The following is a 25,822-nucleotide window of genomic DNA, read 5'->3' on the forward strand; positions in this document are numbered from 1 at the left end:
ATCTGACGAAGGGAGAACAGCATGTCAATAGTCGATCTCTCTGCACGAAAGCCACACTGTGCCTCAGGGTAGACGCGCTCGGCCAGCTTCTGGAGCCTGTTCAGAGCGACTCGAGCAAAGACTTTCCCCACTATGCTGAGCAGGGAGATTCCACGGTAGTTGTTGCAGTCACCGCGGTCACCTTTGTTTTTATAGAGGGTGATTATTACCATGAACGATGATAGAAGATGTCAGGTCATCAAAAGTCACAGGAATGTTTGTTTGTTCTGAGATGAAAAGGTCGTGCTTGAGGCATATAATTTGGAGATTCCCTAAAGGAAATATTCTGTTCTGTTGACCTGGGGAATGATGTTGCTTCCAAGAGAAATCTGTGTTCTAATGACAGATGAAATGATTTCTGTAAATCGGAAAGTGGGAAAATGCTCAACATGGAGAAGTTGATGAAGTAATGATGCAAAATGGGATTTGTTGAGTTGGATTTTTGAAGTTTTTCTTTGTAAAATAAATCATGTTGTCTTTCCAATGTAATTTTTACTTGAAAGCAACATCTTGATATCGTTGACAAAAGATAACGACATATTTGCTGACACCATGGGAGTTAAGTTATTGGTGCTCGAAATTTAAGTGGCTTTTGGAGGAAACTTGTGCCAAAAGAAGCTCTGAAGGACAAGAATTACATTTCCTGAAGGGAGTTATTCAAATGATAATTGGGTTGTAATTATTGATCTGCTCATTGTATTTGTCGAAGCATTTGTAGCATGCTCTTTGACTGTGACCAAGTAATGATACCTAAAAAAAATCTAGGAATCCATTTACAGCCAACAGTGGATTAATACTCTGCGCATGTTTCCCTACATTTTAGGGCCAACAACTACAGGTCCACCCAAACCAACAATTCCTGAGACCACCATCACTGGTGAGTATTGTTTTTATCCTCATCAGCACATGAAAATTAATATTGTGCAATTAATGAATTAATACCCTGTTATATTTCCTCTGCTACATAGGACCAGCACCAACCACAGAGACGGTACTAACTACATGTTCGACAACTGTGTATACTGGTGAGTAATATGATCCTCATTTCTTTTCACAAGAAAACTGCTCTGCCAAAGCCAGCCAGTAAAGTGTCTTGTTGGAGCATCATTGAAGTTCTTCACATGAAGTTGCCTATGGAAATGTATAAAAGAGTACGAATTGAATTATTACATATTGCTGTTGATGAGCATATTATTTATTGAATAGGCTTCTATCATCCTGTATATTGAGAATGCTTTTGATGGGAAAAAATCACGAGCAAGTAGTAATTTGGTAATTTTTTTTTATCCATTCATGGGATGTGGGCATCACTGGCTAGGGCATCATTTATTGGCCATCCCTAATTGGCCTGGAGAAGGTGTTGTTGAGCTGCCTTCTTGAACCACTGCAGTCCATGTGGGGTAGGTACACCCACAGTGCTGTTTGAAACCTTTTCCGTACCCGATGGTAGTTACTGTGAGCACAAGTGTATTGATATTCCCTAACCCCACTGGTTATTGATGCACATTTATTTTGGGATTGAATGAAGTTTGCATGAAATTGCTTTCTGAAAAGTGAAAGTTACTGATAATTTGAATCACTGGCATTATTAATTCTCTCTTTTGGTAAAGGTCAGTACGGTTTCATAACTGTGATGATTTCAATGAATGCTCCATGACGTGTTGCTTTTTCCTGATGAGATCAATAATGGCAACATTTTCTTAATATAATGAGATAATAATCATGAAAACTGCCCCAAAGGTATTGAGCAATGGAGAACCGGAGGATTGACAGGTTCTATTTGTATTTAGAATCCAAACATTGAAATGTTTAAATTATGGAATAGTTTGCAATTTACTTTGGCATTTTGACAAACAAGGAGATTGCTGTCAATAATTGTAGAAATCGAAATCCACTTATTACCACGAAGCCTGATAGCAGAAGATGTCAGGTTATCAAAAGTCACAGGAATGTTTGTTTGTTTTGAGATGAAAGTGACTTGCAGAGGCATATAATTTGGAGAATCCCTAAAGAAAGTATTCTGTTGTGTTGATTGTGGTCAAGGATTTTGCTTCCATGTGAAAAATGTGGTTTAAAGACAGATGAAATGATGGCCGGGACTTTACCCTCGGCGGACGGGAGCCGGCCACCGACTGAAGAGTCGATAGCGAACCCTCTTCTGCCTCACCTGGGGTCCTGACCCGTATTGTTCTGGTTCCCGGGCTTTAATTGCTCTGAGGCTGGATTTCCGCCCACTTGAGGTAGGAAGTTCTGCCGAAGAGAGCACCGGCCAATCAGCGGGCTGGCAGCTCTTAGTCCCAGCAGTGCCACCGGGAGCAGTGGCCAGTGCTGAGACAACAGCCCAGCGTTAAAGAAAGATGTCGGGTGCTCTGGAACCAAGGTGAGTGTTGGTTGCCTTGCTGGGGGCAAACAGTCGGGCCCCGGTGAGGCAAGGGTGGTCGATTGGCGGGACGAGGGGGGTATTGGGTGCTGGGGGAGATTGGGGTAGCAGGGGCGGCACTCCATCGTGCACAGGGTGCCCGACCGTGAGGTCCCCCTGGGCCGGTCGAGAGCCACCTGCTTTTGTCAGGCAGCTTCTCTCAGTGCTTGGAGACCAACCTGCCAAGGGTAAAATCCCAGTGGAGGCGGGTGAAAGCCCTTCAGTGGCCGTTAAGTGGCCACTTACGGGCGTTGATTGGCCTGGGTCAGGCGGGCCATTTTTCACCGCCACTGCCCTACATAAAGTGGTGCTGGAGGCTGGTGCGGGTCATGGAGGGTCTCCGGAGCCTCCCACTCCGTTTTTCCCACCAACCGGCCACCGTCCCACTCTTTGTGTGGGCGTAAAATTCATCCTGATATCTGTAAATCGGAAATTGGGAAAATGCTCAGCATGGATAAATTGATGACGTAATGATGAAAAGTAGGATTTGTTCAGTGGGATTTTTGAATTTCCTCATTGGAAAATAAAATGTCATCTTCAAAATGTAATTTCTACTTGAATAGAACATCTAGATACCGTTGACAAAAGGTAATGATGCATTTGTTGACACAATGGGAGGTAAGTTGTTGTTGCTCGAAATGTAAGTGGCTTTTGCAGGCAACTTGAGCCAAGAAATGATCTGCAGGACAAGGGGTCCTGAGGGGTGTTATTCAAATGAGAATTGGGCTGTAATTATTGATCTGCTCATTGTATTTGTAGAAGTATTTGTAGATTGCTGTTTGGCTGTGACCAAGGAATGATACCTAAAAAAGTCTAGGAATCCATTTACAGCCAACAGTGAATTAATACTCTGCGAATTTTTCCCTACATTTTAGGGCCAACAACTGCAGTGCCACCCAAACCAACAATTTCTGAGACCACCATCACTGGTGAGTATTGTTTTTATCCTCATCATCACATGAAAATTGATTTTGTGCAATTAATGAATTAATACTCTGTAATATTTGCTCTGCTACATAGGACCAACACCAATCCCAGTGAGACCTACAACTGTGTATACTGGTGAGTAATATGTTCCTTATTTTGACAAGAAATCTGCTCTGCCAAATGCCAGCCAGTAAAGAGTCTTGTTGGAGCATCCCTGAAGTTCTTCACATGAAGTTGTATATGGAAATGTATAAAAGAGTCCGAACTGAGTTGTTGCATATTGCTGTTGATAAGCTTATTATTTATTGAATATGTTTCTTTCATCCTCTATTTTGGCAATGCTTTCTGATGGGAAACATATCAAACGATAACAAATAGTTTCGGCTTGATGTCTTGTTTGAAGCATTTTCTGTGCCCTCTGGTCAGAACAGTGAGCACAAGTGTGTTGGTCTTCCTTTATGCCACTGGTTATTGATGCACATTTATTTTGTGATTGAATGAACTTTGCGTTAAATAACTTTCCGAAAAGTGTAAGTTGCCTGATAATCTGAATCACTGGCATTGTTAATTTTGACTTTTGGAAAAGTTCAGTATGGTTTAATAACTGTGATGATTTTAATGGATGCTCCATGATGTGTTGCTCTTGCCTGATATGATCAATAATGGCAAAAAATTTTAATATAATGAGATAATAATCATGAAAACCTTGCTAAATGTATTGAGAATTGGCAGGCTGTATTTGTATTTCGATTGCAAATATTGAAATTGTTAAATATTGGAATTGTTTGCAATTTACATTTGCATTTTGGAGAAGGAGGAGATTGCTGTCAATAGTTGCAGAAGCTAAATCCACTTATTACCATGAACGATGTTAGAAGATGTCAGGTCATCAAAAGTCACAGGAATGTTTGTTTGTTCTGAGATGAAAAGGTCGTGCTTGAGGCATATAATTTGGAGATTCCCTAAAGGAAATATTCTGTTCTGTTGACCTGGGGAATGATGTTGCTTCCAAGAGAAATCTGTGTTCTAATGACAGATGAAATGATTTCTGTAAATCGGAAAGTGGGAAAATGCTCAACATGGAGAAGTTGATGAAGTAATGATGCAAAATGGGATTTGTTGAGTTGGATTTTTGAAGTTTTTCTTTGTAAAATAAATCATGTTGTCTTTCCAATGTAATTTTTACTTGAAAGCAACATCTTGATATCGTTGACAAAAGATAACGACATATTTGCTGACACCATGGGAGTTAAGTTATTGGTGCTCGAAATTTAAGTGGCTTTTGGAGGAAACTTGTGCCAAGAGAAGCTCTGAAGGACAAGAATTACATTTCCTGAAGGGAGTTATTCAAATGATAATTGGGTTGTAATTATTGATCTGCTCATTGTATTTGTCGAAGCATTTGTAGCATGCTCTTTGACTGTGACCAAGTAATGATACCTAAAAAAATCTAGGAATCCATTTACAGCCAACAGTGGATTAATACTCTGCGAATGTTTCCCTACATTTTAGGGCCAACAACTACAGGTCCACCCAAACCAACAATTCCTGAGACCACCATCACTGGTGAGTATTGTTTTTATCCTCATCAGCACATGAAAATTAATATTGTGCAATTCATGAATTAATACCCTGTTATATTTCCTCTGCTACATAGGACCAGCACCAACCACAGAGACGGTACTAACTACATGTTCGACAACTGTGTATACTGGTGAGTAATATGATCCTCATTTCTTTCCACAAGAAATCTGCTCTGCCAAAGCCAGCCAGTAAAGTGTCTTGTTGGAGCATCATTGAAGTTCTTCACATGAAGTTGCCTATGGAAATGTATAAAAGAGTACGAATTGAATTATTACATATTGCTGTTGATGAGCATATTATTTATTGAATAGGCTTCTATCATCCTGTATATTGAGAATGCTTTTGATGGGAAAAAATCACGAGCAAGTAGTAATTTGGTAATTTTTTTTTATCCATTCATGGGATGTGGGCATCACTGGCTAGGGCATCATTTATTGGCCATCCCTAATTGGCCTGGAGAAGGTGTTGTTGAGCTGCCTTCTTGAACCACTGCAGTCCATGTGGGGTAGGTACACCCACAGTGCTGTTTGAAACCTTTTCCGTGCCCGATGGTAGTTACTGTGAGCACAAGTGTATTGATATTCCCTAACCCCACTGGTTATTGATGCACATTTATTTTGGGATTGAATGAAGTTTGCATGAAATTGCTTTCTGAAAAGTGAAAGTTACTGATAATTTGAATCACTGGCATTATTAATTCTCTCTTTTGGTAAAGGTCAGTACGGTTTCATAACTGTGATGATTTCAATGAATGCTCCATGACGTGTTGCTTTTTCCTGATGAGATCAATAATGGCAACATTTTCTTAATATAATGAGATAATAATCATGAAAACTGCCCCAAAGGTATTGAGCAATGGAGAACCGGAGGATTGACAGGTTCTATTTGTATTTAGAATCCAAACATTGAAATGTTTAAATTATGGAATAGTTTGCAATTTACTTTGGCATTTTGACAAACAAGGAGATTGCTGTCAATAATTGTAGAAATCGAAATCCACTTATTACCACGAAGCCTGATAGCAGAAGATGTCAGGTTATCAAAAGTCACAGGAATGTTTGTTTGTTTTGAGATGAAAGTGACTTGCAGAGGCATATAATTTGGAGAATCCCTAAAGAAAGTATTCTGTTGTGTTGATTGTGGTCAAGGATTTTGCTTCCATGTGAAAAATGTGGTTTAAAGACAGATGAAATGATGGCCGGGACTTTACCCTCGGCGGACGGGAGCCGGCCACCGACTGAAGAGTCGATAGCGAACCCTCTTCTGCCTCACCTGGGGTCCTGACCCGTATTGTTCTGGTTCCCGGGCTTTAATTGCTCTGAGGCTGGATTTCCGCCCACTTGAGGTAGGAAGTTCTGCCGAAGAGAGCACCGGCCAATCAGCGGGCTGGCAGCTCTTAGTCCCAGCAGTGCCACCGGGAGCAGTGGCCAGTGCTGAGACAACAGCCCAGCGTTAAAGAAAGATGTCGGGTGCTCTGGAACCAAGGTGAGTGTTGGTTGCCTTGCTGGGGGCAAACAGTCGGGCCCCGGTGAGGCAAGGGTGGTCGATTGGCGGGACGAGGGGGGTATTGGGTGCTGGGGGAGATTGGGGTAGCAGGGGCGGCACTCCATCGTGCACAGGGTGCCCGACCGTGAGGTCCCCCTGGGCCGGTCGAGAGCCACCTGCTTTTGTCAGGCAGCTTCTCTCAGTGCTTGGAGACCAACCTGCCAAGGGTAAAATCCCAGTGGAGGCGGGTGAAAGCCCTTCAGTGGCCGTTAAGTGGCCACTTACGGGCGTTGATTGGCCTGGGTCAGGCGGGCCATTATTCACCGCCACTGCCCTACATAAAGTGGTGGTGGAGGCTGGTGCGGGTCATGGAGGGTCTCCGGAGCCTCCCACTCCGTTTTTCCCACCAACCGGCCACCGTCCCACTCTTTGTGTGGGCGTAAAATTCATCCTGATATCTGTAAATCGGAAATTGGGAAAATGCTCAGCATGGATAAATTGATGACGTAATGATGAAAAGTAGGATTTGTTCAGTGGGATTTTTGAATTTCCTCATTGGAAAATAAAATGTCATCTTCAAAATGTAATTTCTACTTGAATAGAACATCTAGATACCGTTGACAAAAGGTAATGATGCATTTGTTGACACAATGGGAGGTAAGTTGTTGTTGCTCGAAATGTAAGTGGCTTTTGCAGGCAACTTGAGCCAAGAAATGATCTGCAGGACAAGGGGTCCCGAGGGGTGTTATTCAAATGAGAATTGGGCTGTAATTATTGATCTGCTCATTGTATTTGTAGAAGTATTTGTAGATTGCTGTTTGGCTGTGACCAAGGAATGATACCTAAAAAAGTCTAGGAATCCATTTACAGCCAACAGTGAATTAATACTCTGCGAATTTTTCCCTACATTTTAGGGCCAACAACTGCAGTGCCACCCAAACCAACAATTTCTGAGACCACCATCACTGGTGAGTATTGTTTTTATCCTCATCATCACATGAAAATTGATTTTGTGCAATTAATGAATTAATACTCTGTAATATTTGCTCTGCTACATAGGACCAACACCAATCACAGTGAGACCTACAACTGTGTATACTGGTGAGTAATATGTTCCTTATTTTGACAAGAAATCTGCTCTGCCAAATGCCAGCCAGTAAAGAGTCTTGTTGGAGCATCCCTGAAGTTCTTCACATGAAGTTGTATATGGAAATGTATAAAAGAGTCCGAACTGAGTTGTTGCATATTGCTGTTGATAAGCTTATTATTTATTGAATATGTTTCTTTCATCCTCTATATTGGCAATGCTTTCTGATGGGAAACATATCAAACGATAACAAATAGTTTCGGCTTGATGTCTTGTTTGAAGCATTTTCTGTGCCCTCTGGTCATAACAGTGAGCACAAGTGTGTTGGTCTTCCTTTATGCCACTGGTTATTGATGCACATTTATTTTGTGATTGAATGAACTTTGCGTTAAATAACTTTCCGAAAAGTGTAAGTTGCCTGATAATCTGAATCACTGGCATTGTTAATTTTGACTTTTGGAAAAGTTCAGTATGGTTTAATAACTGTGATGATTTTAATGGATGCTCCATGATGTGTTGCTCTTGCCTGATATGATCAATAATGGCAAAAAATTTTAATATAATGAGATAATAATCATGAAAACCTTGCTAAATGTATTGAGCAATGGAGAACAGGAGAATTGGCAGGCTGTATTTGCATTTCGATTGCAAATATTGAAATTGTTAAATATTGGAATTGTTTGCAATTTACATTTGCATTTTGGAGAAGGAGGAGATTGCTGTCAATAGTTGCAGAAGCTAAATCCACTTATTACCATGAACGATGATAGAAGATGTCAGGTCATCAAAAGTCACAGGAATGTTTGTTTGTTCTGAGATGAAAAGGTCGTGCTTGAGGCATATAATTTGGAGATTCCCTAAAGGAAATATTCTGTTCTGTTGACCTGGGGAATGATGTTGCTTCCAAGAGAAATCTGTGTTCTAATGACAGATGAAATGATTTCTGTAAATCGGAAAGTGGGAAAATGCTCAACATGGAGAAATTGATGAAGTAATGATGCAAAATGGGATTTGTTGAGTTGGATTTTTGAAGTTTTTCTTTGTAAAATAAATCATGTTGTCTTTCCAATGTAATTTTTACTTGAAAGCAACATCTTGATATCGTTGACAAAAGATAACGACATATTTGCTGACACCATGGGAGTTAAGTTATTGGTGCTCGAAATTTAAGTGGCTTTTGGAGGAAACTTGTGCCAAGAGAAGCTCTGAAGGACAAGAATTACATTTCCTGAAGGGAGTTATTCAAATGATAATTGGGTTGTAATTATTGATCTGCTCATTGTATTTGTCGAAGCATTTGTAGCATGCTCTTTGACTGTGACCAAGTAATGATACCTAAAAAAATCTAGGAATCCATTTACAGCCAACAGTGGATTAATACTCTGCGAATGTTTCCCTACATTTTAGGGCCAACAACTACAGGTCCACCCAAACCAACAATTCCTGAGACCACCATCACTGGTGAGTATTGTTTTTATCCTCATCAGCACATGAAAATTAATATTGTGCAATTAATGAATTAATACCCTGTTATATTTCCTCTGCTACATAGGACCAGCACCAACCACAGAGACGGTACTAACTACATGTTCGACAACTGTGTATACTGGTGAGTAATATGATCCTCATTTCTTTTCACAAGAAAACTGCTCTGCCAAAGCCAGCCAGTAAAGTGTCTTGTTGGAGCATCATTGAAGTTCTTCACATGAAGTTGCCTATGGAAATGTATAAAAGAGTACGAATTGAATTATTACATATTGCTGTTGATGAGCATATTATTTATTGAATAGGCTTCTATCATCCTGTATATTGAGAATGCTTTTGATGGGAAAAAATCACGAGCAAGTAGTAATTTGGTAATTTTTTTTTATCCATTCATGGGATGTGGGCATCACTGGCTAGGGCATCATTTATTGGCCATCCCTAATTGGCCTGGAGAAGGTGTTGTTGAGCTGCCTTCTTGAACCACTGCAGTCCATGTGGGGTAGGTACACCCACAGTGCTGTTTGAAACCTTTTCCGTGCCCGATGGTAGTTACTGTGAGCACAAGTGTATTGATATTCCCTAACCCCACTGGTTATTGATGCACATTTATTTTGGGATTGAATGAAGTTTGCATGAAATTGCTTTCTGAAAAGTGAAAGTTACTGATAATTTGAATCACTGGCATTATTAATTCTCTCTTTTGGTAAAGGTCAGTACGGTTTCATAACTGTGATGATTTCAATGAATGCTCCATGACGTGTTGCTTTTTCCTGATGAGATCAATAATGGCAACATTTTCTTAATATAATGAGATAATAATCATGAAAACTGCCCCAAAGGTATTGAGCAATGGAGAACCGGAGGATTGACAGGTTCTATTTGTATTTAGAATCCAAACATTGAAATGTTTAAATTATGGAATAGTTTGCAATTTACTTTGGCATTTTGACAAACAAGGAGATTGCTGTCAATAATTGTAGAAATCCAAATCCACTTATTACCACGAAGCCTGATAGCAGAAGATGTCAGGTTATCAAAAGTCACAGGAATGTTTGTTTGTTTTGAGATGAAAGTGACTTGCAGAGGCATATAATTTGGAGAATCCCTAAAGAAAGTATTCTGTTGTGTTGATTGTGGTCAAGGATTTTGCTTCCATGTGAAAAATGTGGTTTAAAGACAGATGAAATGATGGCCGGGACTTTACCCTCGGCGGACGGGAGCCGGCCACCGACTGAAGAGTCGATAGCGAACCCTCTTCTGCCTCACCTGGGGTCCTGACCCGTATTGTTCTGGTTCCCGGGCTTTAATTGCTCTGAGGCTGGATTTCCGCCCACTTGAGGTAGGAAGTTCTGCCGAAGAGAGCACCGGCCAATCAGCGGGCTGGCAGCTCTTAGTCCCAGCAGTGCCACCGGGAGCAGTGGCCAGTGCTGAGACAACAGCCCAGCGTTAAAGAAAGATGTCGGGTGCTCTGGAACCAAGGTGAGTGTTGGTTGCCTTGCTGGGGGCAAACAGTCGGGCCCCGGTGAGGCAAGGGTGGTCGATTGGCGGGACGAGGGGGGTATTGGGTGCTGGGGGAGATTGGGGTAGCAGGGGCGGCACTCCATCGTGCACAGGGTGCCCGACCGTGAGGTCCCCCTGGGCCGGTCGAGAGCCACCTGCTTTTGTCAGGCAGCTTCTCTCAGTGCTTGGAGACCAACCTGCCAAGGGTAAAATCCCAGTGGAGGCGGGTGAAAGCCCTTCAGTGGCCGTTAAGTGGCCACTTACGGGCGTTGATTGGCCTGGGTCAGGCGGGCCATTTTTCACCGCCACTGCCCTACATAAAGTGGTGGTGGAGGCTGGTGCGGGTCATGGAGGGTCTCCGGAGCCTCCCGCTCCGTTTTTCCCACCAACCGGCCACCGTCCCACTCTTTGTGTGGGCGTAAAATTCATCCTGATATCTGTAAATCGGAAATTGGGAAAATGCTCAGCATGGATAAATTGATGACGTAATGATGAAAAGTAGGATTTGTTCAGTGGGATTTTTGAATTTCCTCATTGGAAAATAAAATGTCATCTTCAAAATGTAATTTCTACTTGAATAGAACATCTAGATACCGTTGACAAAAGGTAATGATGCATTTGTTGACACAATGGGAGGTAAGTTGTTGTTGCTCGAAATGTAAGTGGCTTTTGCAGGCAACTTGAGCCAAGAAATGATCTGCAGGACAAGGGGTCCTGAGGGGTGTTATTCAAATGAGAATTGGGCTGTAATTATTGATCTGCTCATTGTATTTGTAGAAGTATTTGTAGATTGCTGTTTGGCTGTGACCAAGGAATGATACCTAAAAAAGTCTAGGAATCCATTTACAGCCAACAGTGAATTAATACTCTGCGAATTTTTCCCTACATTTTAGGGCCAACAACTGCAGTGCCACCCAAACCAACAATTTCTGAGACCACCATCACTGGTGAGTATTGTTTTTATCCTCATCATCACATGAAAATTGATTTTGTGCAATTAATGAATTAATACTCTGTAATATTTGCTCTGCTACATAGGACCAACACCAATCCCAGTGAGACCTACAACTGTGTATACTGGTGAGTAATATGTTCCTTATTTTGACAAGAAATCTGCTCTGCCAAATGCCAGCCAGTAAAGAGTCTTGTTGGAGCATCCCTGAAGTTCTTCACATGAAGTTGTATATGGAAATGTATAAAAGAGTCCGAATTGAGTTGTTGCATATTGCTGTTGATAAGCTTATTATTTATTGAATATGTTTCTTTCATCCTCTATATTGGCAATGCTTTCTGATGGGAAACATATCAAACGATAACAAATAGTTTCGGCTTGATGTCTTGTTTGAAGCATTTTCTGTGCCCTCTGGTCATAACAGTGAGCACAAGTGTGTTGGTCTTCCTTTATGCCACTGGTTATTGATGCACATTTATTTTGTGATTGAATGAACTTTGCGTTAAATAACTTTCCGAAAAGTGTAAGTTGCCTGATAATCTGAATCACTGGCATTGTTAATTTTGACTTTTGGAAAAGTTCAGTATGGTTTAATAACTGTGATGATTTTAATGGATGCTCCATGATGTGTTGCTCTTGCCTGATATGATCAATAATGGCAAAAAATGTTAATATAATGAGATAATAATCATGAAAACCTTGCTAAATGTATTGAGCAATGGAGAACAGGAGAATTGGCAGGCTGTATTTGCATTTCGATTGCAAATATTGAAATTGTTAAATATTGGAATTGTTTGCAATTTACATTTGCATTTTGGAGAAGGAGGAGATTGCTGTCAATAGTTGCAGAAGCTAAATCCACTTATTACCATGAACGATGTTAGAAGATGTCAGGTCATCAAAAGTCACAGGAATGTTTGTTTGTTCTGAGATGAAAAGGACGTGCTTGAGGCATATAATTTGGAGATTCCCTAAAGGAAATATTCTGTTCTGTTGACCTGGGGAATGATGTTGCTTCCAAGAGAAATCTGTGTTCTAATGACAGATGAAATGATTTCTGTAAATCGGAAAGTGGGAAAATGCTCAACATGGAGAAGTTGATGAAGTAATGATGCAAAATGGGATTTGTTGAGTTGGATTTTTGAAGTTTTTCTTTGTAAAATAAATCATGTTGTCTTTCCAATGTAATTTTTACTTGAAAGCAACATCTTGATATCGTTGACAAAAGATAACGACATATTTGCTGACACCATGGGAGTTAAGTTATTGGTGCTCGAAATTTAAGTGGCTTTTGGAGGAAACTTGTGCCAAGAGAAGCTCTGAAGGACAAGAATTACATTTCCTGAAGGGAGTTATTCAAATGATAATTGGGTTGTAATTATTGATCTGCTCATTGTATTTGTCGAAGCATTTGTAGCATGCTCTTTGACTGTGACCAAGTAATGATACCTAAAAAAATCTAGGAATCCATTCACAGCCAACAGTGGATTAATACTCTGCGAATGTTTCCCTACATTTTAGGGCCAACAACTACAGGTCCACCCAAACCAACAATTCCTGAGACCACCATCACTGGTGAGTATTGTTTTTATCCTCATCTGCACATGAAAATTAATATTGTGCAATTAATGAATTAATACCCTGTTATATTTCCTCTGCTACATAGGACCAGCACCAACCACAGAGACGGTACTAACTACATGTTCGACAACTGTGTATACTGGTGAGTAATATGATCCTCATTTCTTTTCACAAGAAAACTGCTCTGCCAAAGCCAGCCAGTAAAGTGTCTTGTTGGAGCATCATTGAAGTTCTTCACATGAAGTTGCCTATGGAAATGTATAAAAGAGTACGAATTGAATTATTACATATTGCCGTTGATGAGCATATTATTTATTGAATAGGCTTCTATCATCCTGTATATTGAGAATGCTTTTGATGGGAAAAAATCACGAGCAAGTAGTAATTTGGTAATTTTTTTTTATCCATTCATGGGATGTGGGCATCACTGGCTAGGGCATCATTTATTGGCCATCCCTAATTGGACTGGAGAAGGTGTTGTTGAGCTGCCTTCTTGAACCACTGCAGTCCATGTGGGGTAGGTACACCCACTGTGCTGTTTGAAACCTTTTCCGTGCCCGATGGTAGTTACTGTGAGCACAAGTGTATTGATATTCCCTAACCCCACTGGTTATTGATGCACATTTATTTTGGGATTGAATGAAGTTTGCATGAAATTGCTTTCTGAAAAGTGAAAGTTACTGATAATTTGAATCACTGGCATTATTAATTCTCTCTTTTGGTAAAGGTCAGTACGGTTTCATAACTGTGATGATTTCAATGAATGCTCCATGACGTGTTGCTTTTTCCTGATGAGATCAATAATGGCAACATTTTCTTAATATAATGAGATAATAATCATGAAAACTGCCCCAAAGGTATTGAGCAATGGAGAACCGGAGGATTGACAGGTTCTATTTGTATTTAGAATCCAAACATTGAAATGTTTAAATTATGGAATAGTTTGCAATTTACTTTGGCATTTTGACAAACAAGGAGATTGCTGTCAATAATTGTAGAAATCGAAATCCACTTATTACCACGAAGCCTGATAGCAGAAGATGTCAGGTTATCAAAAGTCACAGGAATGTTTGTTTGTTTTGAGATGAAAGTGACTTGCAGAGGCATATAATTTGGAGAATCCCTAAAGAAAGTATTCTGTTGTGTTGATTGTGGTCAAGGATTTTGCTTCCATGTGAAAAATGTGGTTTAAAGACAGATGAAATGATGGCCGGGACTTTACCCTCGGCGGACGGGAGCCGGCCACCGACTGAAGAGTCGATAGCGAACCCTCTTCTGCCTCACCTGGGGTCCTGACCCGTATTGTTCTGGTTCCCGGGCTTTAATTGCTCTGAGGCTGGATTTCCGCCCACTTGAGGTAGGAAGTTCTGCCGAAGAGAGCACCGGCCAATCAGCGGGCTGGCAGCTCTTAGTCCCAGCAGTGCCACCGGGAGCAGTGGCCAGTGCTGAGACAACAGCCCAGCGTTAAAGAAAGATGTCGGGTGCTCTGGAACCAAGGTGAGTGTTGGTTGCCTTGCTGGGGGCAAACAGTCGGGCCCCGGTGAGGCAAGGGTGGTCGATTGGCGGGACGAGGGGGGTATTGGGTGCTGGGGGAGATTGGGGTAGCAGGGGCGGCACTCCATCGTGCACAGGGTGCCCGACCGTGAGGTCCCCCTGGGCCGGTCGAGAGCCACCTGCTTTTGTCAGGCAGCTTCTCTCAGTGCTTGGAGACCAACCTGCCAAGGGTAAAATCCCAGTGGAGGCGGGTGAAAGCCCTTCAGTGGCCGTTAAGTGGCCACTTACGGGCGTTGATTGGCCTGGGTCAGGCGGGCCATTTTTCACCGCCACTGCCCTACATAAAGTGGTGGCGGAGGCTGGAGCGGGTCATGGAAGGTCTCCGGAGCCTCCCGCTCCGTTTTTCCCACCAACCGGCCACCGTCCCACTCTTTGTGTGGGCGTAAAATTCATCCTGATATCTGTAAATCGGAAATTGGGAAAATGCTCAGCATGGATAAATTGATGACGTAATGATGAAAAGTAGGATTTGTTCAGTGGGATTTTTGAATTTCCTCATTGGAAAATAAAATGTCATCTTCAAAATGTAATTTCTACTTGAATAGAACATCTAGATACCGTTGACAAAAGGTAATGATGCATTTGTTGACACAATGGGAGGTAATTTGTTGTTGCTCGAAATGTAAGTGGCTTTTGCAGGCAACTTGAGCCAAGAGATGATCTGCAGGACAAGGGGTCCCGAGGGGTGTTATTCAAATGAGAATTGGGCTGTAATTATTGATCTGCTCATTGTATTTGTAGAAGTATTTGTAGATTGCTGTTTGGCTGTGACCAAGTAATGATACCTAAAAAAGTCTAGGAATCCATTTACAGCCAACAGTGAATTAATACTCTGCGAATTTTCCCCTACATTTTAGGGCCAACAACTGCAGTGCCACCCAAACCAACAATTTCTGAGACCACCATCACAGGTGAGTATTGTTTTTATCCTCATCATCACATGAAAATTGATTTTGTGCAATTAATGAATTAATACTCTGTAATATTTGCTCTGCTACATAGGACCAACACCAATCACAGTGAGACCTACAACTGTGTATACTGGTGAGTAATATGTTCCTTATTTTGACAAGAAATCTGCTCTGCCAAATGCCAGCCAGTAAAGAGTCTTGTTGGAGCATCCCTGAAGTTCTTCACATGAAGTTGCATTTGGAAATGTATAAAAGAGTCCGAACTGAGTTGTTGCATATTGCTGTTGATAAGCTTATTATTTATTGAATATGTTTCTTTCATCCTCTATATTGGCAATGCTTTCTGATGGGAAACATATCAAACGATAACAAATAGTTTTGGCTTGATGTCTTGTTTGAAGCATTTTCTGTGCCTATGGTCATAACTGTGAGCACAAGTGTGTTGGTCTTCCTTTATGCCACTGGTTATTGATGCACATTTATTTTGTGATTGAATGAACTTTGCGTTAAATAACTTTCCGAAAAGTGTAAGTTGCCTGATAATCTGAATCACTGGCATTGTTAATTTTGACTTTTTGAAAAGTTCAGTAAGGTTTAATAACTGTGCTGATTTTAATGGATGCTCCATGATGTGTTGCTCTTGCCTGATATGATCAATAATGGCAAAAAATTTTAATATAATGAGATAATAATCATGAAAACCTTGCTAAATGTATTGAGCAATGGAGAACAGGAGAATTGGCAGGCTGTATTTGTATTTCGATTCCAAATATTGAAATTGTTAAATATTGGAATTGTTTGCAATTTACATTTGCATTTTGGAGAAGGAGGAGATTGCTGTCAATAGTTGCAGAAGCTAAATCCACTTCTTACCATGAACGATGATAGAAGATGTCAGGTCATCAAAAGTCACAGGAATGTTTGTTTGTTCTGAGATGAAAAGGACGTGCTTGAGGCATATAATTTGGAGATTCCCTAAAGGAAATATACTGTTCTGTTGACCTGGGGAATGATGTTGCTTCCAAGAGAAATCTGTGTTCTAATGACAGATGAAATGATTTCTGTAAATCGGAAAGTGGGAAAATGCTCAACATGGAGAAATTGATGAAGTAATGATGCAAAATGGGATTTGTTGAGTTGGATTTTTGAAGTTTTTCTTTGTAAAATAAATCATGTTGTCTTTCCAATGTAATTTTTACTTGAAAGCAACATCTTGATATCGTTGACAAAAGATAACGACATATTTGCTGACACCATGGGAGTTAAGTTATTGGTGCTCGAAATTTAAGTGGCTTTTGGAGGAAACTTGTGCCAAGAGAAGCTCTGAAGGACAAGATTTACATTTCCTGAAGGGAGTTATTCAAATGATAATTGGGTTGTAATTATTGATCTGCTCATTGTATTTGTCGAAGCATTTGTAGCATGCTCTTTGACTGTGACCAAGTAATGATACCAAAAAAAAATCTAGGAATCCATTTACAGCCAACAGTGGATTAATACTCTGCGAATGTTTCCCTACATTTTAGGGCCAACAACTACAGGGCCACCCAAACCAACAATTCCTGAGACCACCATCACTGGTGAGTATTGTTTTTATCCTCATCAGCACATGAAAATTAATATTGTGCAATTAATGAATTAATACCCTGTTATATTTCCTCTGCTACATAGGACCAGCACCAACCACAGAGACGGTACTAACTACATGTTCGACAACTGTGTATACTGGTGAGTAATATGATCCTCATTTCTTTTCACAAGAAATCTGCTCTGCCAAAGCCAGCCAGTAAAGTGTCTTGTTGGAGCATCATTGAAGTTCTTCACATGAAGTTGCCTATGGAAATGTATAAAAGAGTACGAATTGAATTATTACATATTGCTGTTGATGAGCATATTATTTATTGAATAGGCTTCTATCATCCTGTATATTGAGAATGCTTTTGATGGGAAAAAATCACGAGCAAATAGTAATTTGGTAATTTTTTTTTATCCATTCATGGGATGTGGGCATCACTGGCTAGGGCATCATTTATTGGCCATCCCTAATTGGCCTGGAGAAGGTGTTGTTGAGCTGCCTTCTTGAACCACTGCAGTCCATGTGGGGTAGGTACACCCACAGTGCTGTTTGAAACCTTTTCCGTGCCCGATGGTAGTTACTGTGAGCACAAGTGTATTGATATTCCCTAACCCCACTGGTTATTGATGCACATTTATTTTGGGATTGAATGAAGTTTGCATGAAATTGCTTTCTGAAAAGTGAAAGTTACTGATAATTTGAATCACTGGCATTATTAATTCTCTCTTTTGGTAAAGGTCAGTACGGTTTCATAACTGTGATGATTTCAATGAATGCTCCATGACGTGTTGCTTTTTCCTGATGAGATCAATAATGGCAACATTTTCTTAATATAATGAGATAATAATCATGAAAACTGCCCCAAAGGTATTGAGCAATGGAGAACCGGAGGATTGACAGGTTCTATTTGTATTTAGAATCCAAACATTGAAATGTTTAAATTATGGAATAGTTTGCAATTTACTTTGGCATTTTGACAAACGAGGAGATTGCTGTCAATAATTGTAGAAATCCAAATCCACTTATTACCACGAAGCCTGATAGCAGAAGATGTCAGGTTATCAAAAGTCACAGGAATGTTTGTTTGTTCTGAGATGAAAGTGACTTGCAGAGGCATATAATTTGGAGAATCCCTAAAGAAAGTATTCTGTTGTGTTGATTGTGGTCAAGGATTTTGCTTCCATGTGAAAAATGTGGTTTAAAGACAGATGAAATGATGGCCGGGACTTTACCCTCGGCGGACGGGAGCCGGCCAGCGACTGAAGAGTCGATAGCGAACCCTCTTCTGCCTCACCTGGGGTCCTGACCCATATTGTTCTGGTTCCCGGGCTTTACTTGCTCTGAGGCTGGATTTCCGCCCGCTTGAGGTAGGAAGTTCTGCCGAAGAGAGCACCGGCCAATCAGCGGGCTGGCAGCTCTTAGTCCCAGCAGTGCCACCGGGAGCAGTGGCCAGTGCTGAGACAACAGCCCAACGTTAGAAAAAGATGTCGGGTGCTCTGGAACCAAGGTGAGTGTTGGTTGCCTCGCTGGAGGCAAACAGTCGGGCCCCGGCGAGGCAAGGGTGGTCGATTGGCGGGACTAGGTGGGTATTGGGTGCTGGGGGAGATTGGGGTAGCAGGGGTGGCACTCCATCGTGCACAGGGTGCCTGACCGTGAGGTCCCCCTGGGCCGGTCGAGAGCCACCTGCTTTTGTCAGGCAGCTTCTCTCAGTGCTTGGCGACCAACCTGCCACGGGTAAAATCCCTGTGGAGGCGGGTGAAAGCCCTTAAGTGGCCGTTAAGTGGCCACTTACGGGCGTTGATTGGCCTGGGTCAGGCGGGCCATTTTTCACCGCCACTGCCCTACATAAAGTGGTGGCGGAGGCTGGAGCGGGTCAAGGATGGTCTCCGGAGCCTCCTGCTCATTTTTTCCCACCAACCCGCCACCGTCCCGCTCTTTGTGTGGGCGTAAAATTCATCCTGAATTCTGTAAATCGGAAATTGGGAAAATGCTCAGCATGGATAAATTGATGACGTAATGATGAAAAGTAGGATGTGTTCAGTGGGATTTTTGAATTTCCTCTTTGGAAAATAAAATGTCATCTTCAAAATGTAATTTCTACTTGAATAGAACATCTAGATACCGTTGACAAAAGGTAATGATGCATTTGTTGACACAATGGGAGGTAAGTTGTTGTTGCTCGAAATGTAAGTGGCTTTTGCAGGCAACTTGAGCCAAGAGATGATCTGCAGGACAAGGGGTCCCGAGGGGTGTTATTCAAATGAGAATTGGGCTGTAATTATTGATCTGCTCATTGTATTTGTAGAAGTATTTGTAGATTGCTGTTTGGCTGTGACCAAGTAATGATACCTAAAAAAATCTAGGAATCCATTTACAGCCAACAGTGAATTAATACTCTGCGAATTTTTCCCTACATTTTAGGGCCAACAACTGCAGTGCCACCCAAACCAACAATTTCTGAGACCACCATCACAGGTGAGTATTGTTTTTATCCTCATCATCACATGAAAATTGATTTTGTGCAATTAATGAATTAATACTCTGTAATATTTGCTCTGCTACATAGGACCAACACCAATCACAGTGAGACCTACAACTGTGTATACTGGTGAGTAATATGTTCCTTATTTTGACAAGAAATCTGCTCTGCCAAATGCCAGCCAGTAAAGAGTCTTGTTGGAGCATCCCTGAAGTTCTTCACATGAAGTTGCATATGGAAATGTATAAAAGAGTCCGAACTGAGTTGTTGCATATTGCTGTTGATAAGCTTATTATTTATTGAATATGTTTCTTTCATCCTCTATATTGGCAATGCTTTCTGATGGGAAACATATCAAACGATAACAAATAGTTTGGGCTTGATGTCTTGTTTGAAGCATTTTCTATGCCCTATGGTCATAACTGTGAGCACAAGTGTGTTGGTCTTCCTTTATGCCACTGGTTATTGATGCACATTTATTTTGTGATTGAATGAACTTTGCGTTAAATAACTTTCCGAAAAGTGTAAGTTGCCTGATAATCTGAATCACTGGCATTGTTAATTTTGACTTTTGGAAAAGTTCAGTATGGTTTAATAACTGTGATGATTTTAATGGATGCTCCATGATGTGTTGCTCTTGCCTGATATGATCAATAATGGCAAAAAATTTTAATATAATGAGATAATAATCATGAAAACCTTGCTAAATGTATTGAGCAATGGAGAACAGGAGAATTGGCAGGCTGTATTTGCATTTCGATTGCAAATATTGAAATTGTTAAATATTGGAATTGTTTGCAATTTACATTTGCATTTTGGAGAAGGAGGAGATTGCTGTCAATAGTTGCAGAAGCTAAATCCACTTATTACCATGAACGATGATAGAAGATGTTTCTTTTTTTTTCTTTTTTTTCTTTTGGGCCTCCTTATCTCGAGAGACAATGGATACGCGCCTGGAGGTGGTCAGTGGTTTGTGAAGCAGCGCCTGGAGTGGCTATAAAGGCCAATTCTGGAGTGACAGGCTCTTCCACAGGTGCTGCAGAGAAATTTGTTTGTTGGGGCTGTTGCACAGTTGGCTCTCCCCTTGCGCCTCTGTCTTTTTTCCTGCCAACTACTAAGTCTCTTCGACTCGCCACAATTTAGCCCTGTCTTTATGGCTGCCCGCCATCTCTGGCGAATGCTGGCAACTGACTCCCACGACTTGTGATCAATGTCACACGATTTCATGTCGCGTTTGCAGACGTCTTTATAACGGAGACATGGACAGCCGGTGGGTCTGATACCAGTGGCGAGCTCACTGTATAATGTGTCTTTGGGGATCCTGCCATCTTCCATGCGGCTCACATGGCCAAGCCATCTCAAGCGCCGCTGACTCAGTAGTGTGTATAAGCTGGGGATGTTGGCCGCTTCAAGGACTTCTGTGTTGGAGATATAGTCCTGCCACCTGATGCCAAGTATTCTCCGAAGGCAGCGAAGATGGAATGAATTGAGACGTCGCTCTTGGCTGGCATACGTTGTCCAGGCCTCGCTGCCGTAGAGCAAGGTACTGAGGACACAGGCCTGATACAATCGGACTTTTGTGTTCCGTGTCAGTGCGCCATTTTCCCACACTCTCTTGGCCAGTCTGAACATAGCAGTGGAAGCCTTACCCATGCGCTTGTTGATTTCTGCATCTAGAGACAGGTTACTGGTGATAGTTGAGCCTAGGTAGGTGAGCTCTTGAACCACTTCCAGAGCGTGGTCGCCAATATTGATGGATGGAGCATTTCTGACATCCTGCCCCATGATGTTCGTTTTCTTGAGGCTGATGGTTAGGCCAAATTCATTGCAGGCAGACGCAAACCTGTCGATGAGACTCTGCAGGCATTCTTCAGTGTGAGATGTTAAAGCAGCATCGTCAGCAAAGAGGAGTTCTCTGATGAGGACTTTCCGTACTTTGGACTTCGCTCTTAGACGGGCAAGGTTGAACAACCTGCCCCCTGATCTTGTGTGGAGGAAAATTCCTTCTTCAGAGGATTTGAACGCATGTGAAAGCAGCAGGGAGAAGAAAATCCCAAAAAGTGTGGGTGCGAGAACACAGCCCTGTTTCACACCACTCAGGATAGGAAAGGGCTCTCATGAGGAGCCACCATGTTGAATTGTGCCTTTCATATTGTCATGGAATGAGGTGATGATACTTAGTAGCTTTGGTGGACATCCGATCTTTTCTAGTAGTCTGAAGAGACCACGTCTGCTGACGAGGTCAAAGGCTTTGGTGAGATCAATGAAAGCAATGTAGAGGGGCATCTGCTGTTCACGGCATTTCTCCTGTATCTGACGAAGGGAGAACAGCATGTCAATAGTCGATCTCTCTGCACGAAAGCCACACTGTGCCTCAGGGTAGACGCGCTCGGCCAGCTTCTGGAGCCTGTTCAGAGCGACTCGAGCAAAGACTTTCCCCACTATGCTGAGCAGGGAGATTCCACGGTAGTTGTTGCAGTCACCGCGGTCACCTTTGTTTTTATAGAGGGTGATTATTACCATGAACGATGATAGAAGATGTCAGGTCATCAAAAGTCACAGGAATGTTTGTTTGTTCTGAGATGAAAAGGTCGTGCTTGAGGCATATAATTTGGAGATTCCCTAAAGGAAATATTCTGTTCTGTTGACCTGGGGAATGATGTTGCTTCCAAGAGAAATCTGTGTTCTAATGACAGATGAAATGATTTCTGTAAATCGGAAAGTGGGAAAATGCTCAACATGGAGAAGTTGATGAAGTAATGATGCAAAATGGGATTTGTTGAGTTGGATTTTTGAAGTTTTTCTTTGTAAAATAAATCATGTTGTCTTTCCAATGTAATTTTTACTTGAAAGCAACATCTTGATATCGTTGACAAAAGATAACGACATATTTGCTGACACCATGGGAGTTAAGTTATTGGTGCTCGAAATTTAAGTGGCTTTTGGAGGAAACTTGTGCCAAAAGAAGCTCTGAAGGACAAGAATTACATTTCCTGAAGGGAGTTATTCAAATGATAATTGGGTTGTAATTATTGATCTGCTCATTGTATTTGTCGAAGCATTTGTAGCATGCTCTTTGACTGTGACCAAGTAATGATACCTAAAAAAAATCTAGGAATCCATTTACAGCCAACAGTGGATTAATACTCTGCGCATGTTTCCCTACATTTTAGGGCCAACAACTACAGGTCCACCCAAACCAACAATTCCTGAGACCACCATCACTGGTGAGTATTGTTTTTATCCTCATCAGCACATGAAAATTAATATTGTGCAATTAATGAATTAATACCCTGTTATATTTCCTCTGCTACATAGGACCAGCACCAACCACAGAGACGGTACTAACTACATGTTCGACAACTGTGTATACTGGTGAGTAATATGATCCTCATTTCTTTTCACAAGAAAACTGCTCTGCCAAAGCCAGCCAGTAGTGTCTTGTTGGAGCATCATTGAAGTTCTTCACATGAAGTTGCCTATGGAAATGTATAAAAGAGTACGAATTGAATTATTACATATTGCTGTTGATGAGCATATTATTTATTGAATAGGCTTCTATCATCCTGTATATTGAGAATGCTTTTGATGGGAAAAAATCACGAGCAAGTAGTAATTTGGTAATTTTTTTTTATCCATTCATGGGATGTGGGCATCACTGGCTAGGGCATCATTTATTGGCCATCCCTAATTGGCCTGGAGAAGGTGTTGTTGAGCTGCCTTCTTGAACCACTGCAGTCCATATGGGGTAGGTACACCCACAGTGCTGTTTGAAACCTTTTCCGTACCCGATGGTAGTTACTGTGAGCACAAGTGTATTGATATTCCCTAACCCCACTGGTTATTGATGCACATTTATTTTGGGATTGAATGAAGTTTGCATGAAATTGCTTTCTGAAAAGTGAAAGTTACTGATAATTTGAATCACTGGCATTATTAATTCTCTCTTTTGGTAAAGGTCAGTACGGTTTCATAACTGTGATGATTTCAATGAATGCTCCATGACGTGTTGCTTTTTCCTGATGAGATCAATAATGGCAACATTTTCTTAATATAATGAGATAATAATCATGAAAACTGCCCCAAAGGTATTGAGCAATGGAGAACCGGAGGATTGACAGGTTCTATTTGTATTTAGAATCCAAACATTGAAATGTTTAAATTATGGAATAGTTTGCAATTTACTTTGGCATTTTGACAAACAAGGAGATTGCTGTCAATAATTGTAGAAATCGAAATCCACTTATTACCACGAAGCCTGATAGCAGAAGATGTCAGGTTATCAAAAGTCACAGGAATGTTTGTTTGTTTTGAGATGAAAGTGACTTGCAGAGGCATATAATTTGGAGAATCCCTAAAGAAAGTATTCTGTTGTGTTGATTGTGGTCAAGGATTTTGCTTCCATGTGAAAAATGTGGTTTAAAGACAGATGAAATGATGGCCGGGACTTTACCCTCGGCGGACGGGAGCCGGCCACCGACTGAAGAGTCGATAGCGAACCCTCTTCTGCCTCACCTGGGGTCCTGACCCGTATTGTTCTGGTTCCCGGGCTTTAATTGCTCTGAGGCTGGATTTCCGCCCACTTGAGGTAGGAAGTTCTGCCGAAGAGAGCACCGGCCAATCAGCGGGCTGGCAGCTCTTAGTCCCAGCAGTGCCACCGGGAGCAGTGGCCAGTGCTGAGACAACAGCCCAGCGTTAAAGAAAGATGTCGGGTGCTCTGGAACCAAGGTGAGTGTTGGTTGCCTTGCTGGGGGCAAACAGTCGGGCCACGGTGAGGCAAGGGTGGTCGATTGGCGGGACGAGGGGGGTATTGGGTGCTGGGGGAGATTGGGGTAGCAGGGGCGGCACTCCATCGTGCACAGGGTGCCCGACCGTGAGGTCCCCCTGGGCCGGTCGAGAGCCACCTGCTTTTGTCAGGCAGCTTCTCTCAGTGCTTGGAGACCAACCTGCCAAGGGTAAAATCCCAGTGGAGGCGGGTGAAAGCCCTTCAGTGGCCGTTAAGTGGCCACTTACGGGCGTTGATTGGCCTGGGTCAGGCGGGCCATTTTTCACCGCCACTGCCCTACATAAAGTGGTGCTGGAGGCTGGTGCGGGTCATGGAGGGTCTCCGGAGCCTCCCGCTCCGTTTTTCCCACCAACCGGCCACCGTCCCACTCTTTGTGTGGGCGTAAAATTCATCCTGATATCTGTAAATCGGAAATTGGGAAAATGCTCAGCATGGATAAATTGATGACGTAATGATGAAAAGTAGGATTTGTTCAGTGGGATTTTTGAATTTCCTCATTGGAAAATAAAATGTCATCTTCAAAATGTAATTTCTACTTGAATAGAACATCTAGATACCGTTGACAAAAGGTAATGATGCATTTGTTGACACAATGGGAGGTAAGTTGTTGTTGCTCGAAATGTAAGTGGCTTTTGCAGGCAACTTGAGCCAAGAAATGATCTGCAGGACAAGGGGTCCTGAGGGGTGTTATTCAAATGAGAATTGGGCTGTAATTATTGATCTGCTCATTGTATTTGTAGAAGTATTTGTAGATTGCTGTTTGGCTGTGACCAAGGAATGATACCTAAAAAAGTCTAGGAATCCATTTACAGCCAACAGTGAATTAATACTCTGCGAATTTTTCCCTACATTTTAGGGCCAACAACTGCAGTGCCACCCAAACCAACAATTTCTGAGACCACCATCACTGGTGAGTATTGTTTTTATCCTCATCATCACATGAAAATTGATTTTGTGCAATTAATGAATTAATACTCTGTAATATTTGCTCTGCTACATAGGACCAACACCAATCCCAGTGAGACCTACAACTGTGTATACTGGTGAGTAATATGTTCCTTATTTTGACAAGAAATCTGCTCTGCCAAATGCCAGCCAGTAAAGAGTCTTGTTGGAGCATCCCTGAAGTTCTTCACATGAAGTTGTATATGGAAATGTATAAAAGAGTCCGAACTGAGTTGTTGCATATTGCTGTTGATAAGCTTATTATTTATTGAATATGTTTCTTTCATCCTCTATTTTGGCAATGCTTTCTGATGGGAAACATATCAAACGATAACAAATAGTTTCGGCTTGATGTCTTGTTTGAAGCATTTTCTGTGCCCTCTGGTCAGAACAGTGAGCACAAGTGTGTTGGTCTTCCTTTATGCCACTGGTTATTGATGCACATTTATTTTGTGATTGAATGAACTTTGCGTTAAATAACTTTCCGAAAAGTGTAAGTTGCCTGATAATCT

General features: G+C 41.6%; 1 protein-coding gene across 1 annotated transcript in view; it reads left to right on the forward strand.

The window, feature by feature from the left end:
- Positions 1–4,878: 4,878 nt before the first annotated feature.
- Positions 4,879–25,822, forward strand: part of LOC137384929 (mucin-2-like) — a 111,947-nt gene continuing 91,003 nt past the window's right edge. Inside the window, exons 1-18 of the mRNA XM_068059638.1 lie at positions 4,879–4,951; positions 5,043–5,099; positions 7,369–7,422; positions 7,514–7,555; positions 8,949–9,002; positions 9,094–9,150; positions 11,420–11,473; positions 13,000–13,053; positions 13,145–13,201; positions 15,471–15,524; positions 15,616–15,657; positions 17,051–17,104; positions 17,196–17,252; positions 19,522–19,575; positions 19,667–19,708; positions 22,753–22,806; positions 22,898–22,954; positions 25,222–25,275. Coding sequence (XP_067915739.1) covers positions 4,879–4,951; positions 5,043–5,099; positions 7,369–7,422; positions 7,514–7,555; positions 8,949–9,002; positions 9,094–9,150; positions 11,420–11,473; positions 13,000–13,053; positions 13,145–13,201; positions 15,471–15,524; positions 15,616–15,657; positions 17,051–17,104; positions 17,196–17,252; positions 19,522–19,575; positions 19,667–19,708; positions 22,753–22,806; positions 22,898–22,954; positions 25,222–25,275 — 970 coding nt within the window. The remainder of the gene's footprint in view (positions 4,952–5,042; positions 5,100–7,368; positions 7,423–7,513; positions 7,556–8,948; positions 9,003–9,093; positions 9,151–11,419; positions 11,474–12,999; positions 13,054–13,144; positions 13,202–15,470; positions 15,525–15,615; positions 15,658–17,050; positions 17,105–17,195; positions 17,253–19,521; positions 19,576–19,666; positions 19,709–22,752; positions 22,807–22,897; positions 22,955–25,221; positions 25,276–25,822) is intronic.

Source organism: Heterodontus francisci, chromosome 27, assembly GCF_036365525.1.
Source record: "Heterodontus francisci isolate sHetFra1 chromosome 27, sHetFra1.hap1, whole genome shotgun sequence".
In the NCBI taxonomy this organism is placed as follows: domain Eukaryota; kingdom Metazoa; phylum Chordata; class Chondrichthyes; order Heterodontiformes; family Heterodontidae; genus Heterodontus; species Heterodontus francisci.